This window comes from Botrytis deweyae, assembly GCF_014898535.1.
Source record: "Botrytis deweyae strain B1 chromosome Unknown BDEW_031, whole genome shotgun sequence".
In the NCBI taxonomy this organism is placed as follows: domain Eukaryota; kingdom Fungi; phylum Ascomycota; class Leotiomycetes; order Helotiales; family Sclerotiniaceae; genus Botrytis; species Botrytis deweyae.
Window position 1 is genome coordinate 290592 of NW_024066238.1, and position 6522 is coordinate 297113.

Genomic DNA, 6522 nt, shown 5'->3' on the forward strand with positions numbered 1-6522 from the left:
TAAAAAGATCCATGGGTGATAGATGATAAGATACCTCCTGCCCTGAATACATCATCATCGACATCATCATCACGCAAGATGTTATTCTCCAGCAAGCATCACCTCTCATAAGTCAACAGAGGATGATCCCTCTCTCAAACTCCTTCTTCGGGAGTTCTCCCCAATTAGTTTCAACCAAACAGGCTTCTAAGTCTCTCATTCTGACTACCTACCCTACCAACACCAACTCATCCTCTAGTTCATCGCCTCCCCTCCCTCAATGGTCTCAATACCCATCCAAGCCAATCTCCATCCTTCACGATGACAAAACTTCCTCTCCATTATCCATAAATTCCCGTTGACTACGCATTAGCTTTCCACTCTAACCATCCAACCAGTGAACAAGCGAAGTCATCACACCACGATCTCATAAACTGACCACGTTTACACCCACTAATAATCACTGTCGTCCCTGAACTAACAACTAGACTGGCTCACTGGTTCATTTCTCCATCTCTAGTACATCATACTACAGAGCTCTGCGTGTAGTACGTACATGGTACATACACATCAACACAGCACACCTGGGCACTAACAATCTCTAAACGAGAATGAGAGTAGGGAGGGGTAGTCGAGTAAAGGGAATAAATATTTCGTAGGGTTTTCATAGGGCTATTGAGCTATCTACCTAGCAGATATCTACTCGTAGTATCCAACTTTATCAACCCACGATTAATTCAATTCCCAATTAATCTTTTCAAATTAATCTTTTCAAATTAAATTCTACAATAGATATTAACCTTATACAATCTTCAATTAATCTCCTCCCAAGATTTACATAAAATACATGAAAATGTTCATCCATGAATTAGGTACCACCTACTTGACCAATTACCATCCCACCCATCCATCACCAACCAACCAACCAACCAGCCTTCCTTTACATACCTACATAATACATATATACGTACCTACATCATCACCAACACCCAAGTCTCACCCTCCTGTCCCGCCTCCCTCTTCCTCCCACACTCTTCCCTCCCCTCACGCCCCCACCAAAATCCCATCATAGCAGGGCGTAGCATAACGGAGCCCCATACAACTACCACGAAACCACACACAGGAAAACCATCCCCGCCACGCACCAAGCAATCAGCATCTCATCTCACGCACGCATCCAATCATCGCAAGGCATCCAAGTCAGCCAAGCAATGCAAACCCTCAAAAGCGACCACACAACACAAATCACAAAACCACAACCTAAGTCTCAATTCCCCAATTCGCCATCCATCCATGCATAATCCCAAATCCAAATCCAAACCCTCTTCTACACCATCGCATTTCTTCTCATCACATCACATCATCACATCCTTATCCTTATCCTTCATTACATACTAACAAAATCCACTCCGATTGTATCTTTCCAATTACTTGATTACTAAGCTTAATTCCTTACAAGTCATTTACAATAACATTGTATTTATCATTCACACACAACCACTCACACACACACTCACACACACACAAACCAATTACCCATCGAAATCCCTATATCCGGGTATTAAAGATCTATCTATCTATCTATCTATCTATCTATCTATCTATCTATCTATCTATCTATCCATCCGTCTGTCTGTCTGTAAAGTTTTCATATCTATCATACCATGCATCATGCATCATGCCATACATCGTTTATCCATAGGTATTGTTGTAATCCCAGTATACCGATATCAAGCAGCCAATGAGTATGTAAATATTCTACCTATACATACATATATACCAAATCTCATACCAAATCTCACATCTCAAACACACCTCACATCTACCTACAGCCACAACGATCACCACCCAATCCCTACATTCATATAAATACCCCTAAAAACAACTATAGCCTTCCAACTCTTATTATTTCATCCCATCTTATTCCATTTCACCTATCTCACTCTCATCCTCATCCTCATTTTGCACTTCACACACCCATTCGCACTCCCACAACTCAAACTATCCCAGTTCCCTATCCCCAATCCCCAATTCCCCCAATTCAACCCATCATCACCCATCACCACCCCTCCAACCAAAATCACAACCAAAATCACAACCAAAATCACAACCAAAATCACAACCAAAATCACAACCAAAATCACAACCAAAATCACAACCCATCATCACCCCATCATCACCCCTCCAAACACAACCAAACACAACCAAAATCACAACCACAACCTCCCAGACAAATAAAGATATATACTAATCAACACCCTCCTACCACAAACACAAGTACATCCAAACACATCCACATCTCCACGTCTAATCTCCATCTCCATCTCCATCTCCATCTCCATCTCCATCTCCATCTCCATCTCCATCTCCATCTCCATCTCCATCTCCATCTCCATCTCCATCTCCATCTCCATCTCCATCTCCATCTCCATCTCCATCTCCATCTCCATCTCCATCTTTATCTCCATCTCTATTTCTATCTTCATCTCCGTATCCCCCCTCCATCTCCATCTCCGTATCCCCCCTCCCCCCCCAACCCCCCCTTCAAAAAATTTAAATTAAATAATACAACCACTCTCTCATCTACCAACCTAAAACTCAACATCCAAGCCTCTAGATTAAACTCCCTCTATAAAAACGAGCCAGCCTATTCTGATAGTATATCAAAACTCCCATGAAAGATCAAATGGTAGGTAGTAACTTTATATTACCTATTGCTATACATCCTAAGAAGGGTGAAACCTAAAATAGCCATTGACTCATCCTTGAGAGATCATCCCATTGAATATGAGTTCTCAAAACACCGAGGCCTGGGAAAACTTCTGCAATGAATAGAACATACAATAGCATATCACTAATAACACTTTATTTGTAAATAACCCGCTTGTATTAACTAACTAAAGCAACGCGTTACCAACAAAGCTCACTTGTCAGCATTTCTAGTCGAAGCCAAAGCCAAAGCCATAAAACCACCGCATGTCATGTACGGAGCCCGAAAGCAACGCCAAAGTTAACAGTGTTCAGAGAGGAGATAGAAAAGCTAGTATTGATTTATGGAAAGAAAAGCCATCGTTTTGATAGAAAGTCGCTCACTCAATTAAGAAGCCTTAATCAAAAAAATCATGGAGTCGTTGCAAGTATTCTATCCTCCGCAGAAAAACATGGTGCCCGGGGGAGCAACCAAGGAGATGGGCAGGCTTCGAATCTTCCAATACTCATTTCATTCACATTTCGTCATCGCTGGAGTCGTAGGCCGATCTGCGGTAACCCTCATTCGACTCTGGAGCCCATGCAGTGAGAGCACTTGGATTGGCTGGTTGTGCAGTACGAGTGCCGATCTGAAAGTAAAAGTTCTATTAGCATATTTGATAACATTACAAAATCAGTGATATAGCGGAAAGAGTGAAACCAAGCATTCATGTTAGGAGACTTACAGGCTTAGCCCAACCAGTGGATTGGTTAACAACCACGCGAGGAGCTGTGACTTGTGAAGAGCGAGAAGCAGTGGCGGCTGGACTTTGAGTGACTGGACGAGTAGCAAGAGCAGGATCGCTGGCAACAGAAGTTGCGCTGGATGCACCAACAGCCGAAGTAGCTCGAGAAGTCAAGGTCATTGCCTTTTCTTGAGAATGGCGTACTCCATTGGCATCATATGCATTGTACTGTATGGCAGGACCTGCACGACGTCTTGAGTCGCGAGTAGACCATACGTCGGAACTAGCTGTACGAGCACCTTCATAGGCGTTACTCATAGATGATTGCGAGCGGTTCTCAATCTGACTGCCAGCAGCTGCTCGCAGAAGCTGGGAACCGTTTGGAGTGTTGCCAAGGGACAACTGTGAAACGTTGATTAGTACGTGGTAAATTACTTCAGGGCTCGAATGTCACCCTCTGAATGAACGAAGTCATCTGGTATAATGTAATGAAGGCAGAAAGTACTCACACTCGCCATGCTCGCAGCATAAGAAGAACCTGTTGTGGGCTCGGGTGCATCACCTGTTGTATCAAGCTGCTCTAGCTCGGTGCCAGGAGCAGGTGTAGTATTGACCTCGGGATGATGACCTTCCTTCCATTGAACACATTCCATGCACCACTATAAACAACACGTTAGTCATTACACGCATGTATTAGAATCCGCTTGTGGAATTTTTGCATATTTACCCCGTTGCCCCTAGATCTCTGAGCCTTGCTAAACTGGTCCAAAGATTTCCACTTAGAGCATGGCCCCTCGCACTGGCGCTCAGATGCTTGTCCGCCCTTGCAACCCATACATCGTAGAAGTGATTTTATAGGATCGAGTTTCATACCCGGATTTTGAGCATATTGATTTGCGTACGAAGAAATCTCTTTCTTCGAGAAGCAATCCTTGGTCTTGAAAATATTGCAGTGGCGGCATTTGAATTTGAACCTGTAGACATTGCTATCAGCGAAATCCATGAAAGATAGCACGAAGAGAAGAATCAGATGTCAAATCATGCGTATTTGACGTGCATGATGAGTATCGTTTGACTTACCCGACTGGAATAACGCCTGCGCGCCTACAATTTCTGATTAGCTCAAACACACAGCAACATCGATTGGAATACGCACTCAGCAGCAGGAGCATAACGGTTGTTGCGGAATGACATCTTGAGTAGAAGTTGGCGAATTGATATCAGGAAGCGTGCTGATAAACGTGGAAGATGATTGAAGTTCAGCTTGAGCTTGACAATGTTATGGGCTCTACTAATAAATTAGAAAATCTGCATAGCGTCTGAGATTTGATGTTGTAATTTGTAAACTCAACTAGTTCACTTTCCGGTGTGATCTCCAGAAAAGGTGAACTTTGGAAGAGGGAGGTTGTGAATTGGGTTCGAACAAGACAATCAGTCTGTCTGTGAAGAGCAAATGGGTCTGTGTAATGATTTGGATAATCTCAAAGCTCGAGATGAATATGAGATAGATAAATGCTTGGATATAGTAACTCACTTGTTATCGTAGAATAATTGCTGTATGGGCGTAACACGTCCCGTTGTGAATTGTGAAGTGAGATAAAACGATGCTGAATGAAGGCTGCCTTGAAGGATTGAGCAAGAATCTGGAAATATGGCGCACAATTCGAATTTTAATCTTTACCAAGTTGACGCTCGTTCAACGTATTACAGGTTGATTTTGAAGTTATATTTTGACGTGGTACCAGTAGAAAGAGAGGGAGTTTGGTGATGGAAAAAATGAAGTTGTTTTTGAAAGGAGGTTGAAGGAAGGTTGAAGGAAGGTTGAGAGACGATAGGAACTCTTTTGTAGCTGGTTGGTGTGTAGGCATCCGATCTATCTGTATCAAATAAGTGAATATGGAAAGAGGGGGAGGTGGTTTAGAGAATTATGAGGAGGATGAATATCAAGTTACCCCTCTCTCTCAAATGAATTTTCAAATCTAAACTGAAAGTAACTCTGGGTACCTACCTAGGTATTGCACCTTCCTTCTCCAACGAACTCCCGTCTGATTTTAAATTTCATCTCTTCAAATACCACCGTTTCGTTTGCTCGCTCGTTTGTTTGTCTACATCTGCTAGGCACCTAGGTACCCATCATTTGGTTCATGCGCCAGCGGGAACCTGCATCAAATCTAACCTGGAGCTTTATTTATGTTGAGATCTTGCCGTCGGAGTTTTAGATTCTGCGCGCCATAGTTCATACGCGTCCTTTCATATTCTACATTTTTTCTTGTACTCTTTCCACCGTTGGATTCGCAGTACTTGCGTGATAGATTGGATGTTTGAATTTGGTTCCGCACAAATGATGTGATGACTATCGACATACACACGACTCTCGAATGGAGTCATGATGGGAACATGTTTCATTTCATTATGATCTTACGATAGTGGAACGGTATCCGACATTTTGACATGTATTCAAATTGTCGCCATGAAAGCACCACTCTACATAGGTACCTGGGTACAACCAGATTGCAAAATACGAAAGAGAAGTAGAAATGATATCATAAAAAAGAGCTCGATTTCGCAAGTTACAAATGTGCAGTTCCTCGCGCAGAACATCAATGGTGTCGAACACCTCCCGCCTGACTGATAACATGATATTTGAAGGTCTTGCAGTCACTTGATTTCCAGCTGTCGCTACTAGCAATTCAACCTTGGCTCCATGGTACAGATTGGCAGACACAGCCAGTGCTGGGTGCCCATGGCTGAAGAATAAGGTCTTCTCTACACATCAAACTTTTCCCCTCATATATCGACCTACTATCAAGCCGTGTGCAGTCATTCGTCACTTGTTGAAGAATCATCATCGAATTTCATCAGGGGCAACGTCCTTGTTCGACCTACATTTTGATCCTCCGCGATTGCAGAAGGATTACAGATCTTGAGAGCTCAAAATACTCGGTTGGTTCTAGTGCTGACTCTTGCATCAGATCCCATTCATTACACCAAATGGTTTCTTTTTGAATGAGGCCGAACGAGACCGATGAAGAGTCAGCTTTCATTTTGAATGCGGAAACTTGACTAGCAGAGAAAAGGCGGTACGGAAATATTATGCTTCCCCCAGATT

General features: G+C 42.9%; 2 protein-coding genes across 2 annotated transcripts; both read right to left on the minus strand.

The window, feature by feature from the left end:
* Positions 1-2286: 2286 nt before the first annotated feature.
* Positions 2287-2490, minus strand: EAE98_009860 (uncharacterized protein; the record flags this gene model as incomplete). Its single annotated transcript, XM_038957481.1, has 1 exon — positions 2287-2490. One exon carries the CDS (start codon positions 2488-2490, stop codon positions 2287-2289), a length of 204 nt encoding a protein of 67 aa, XP_038806189.1.
* A 713-nt stretch (positions 2491-3203) lies between these two features.
* Positions 3204-4607, minus strand: EAE98_009861 (uncharacterized protein; the record flags this gene model as incomplete). Its single annotated transcript, XM_038957482.1, has 6 exons — positions 3204-3317; positions 3414-3815; positions 3923-4072; positions 4141-4387; positions 4494-4517; positions 4570-4607. 6 exons carry the CDS (start codon positions 4605-4607, stop codon positions 3204-3206), a joined length of 975 nt encoding a protein of 324 aa, XP_038806190.1.
* Between the last annotated feature and the right edge of the window lie 1915 nt (positions 4608-6522).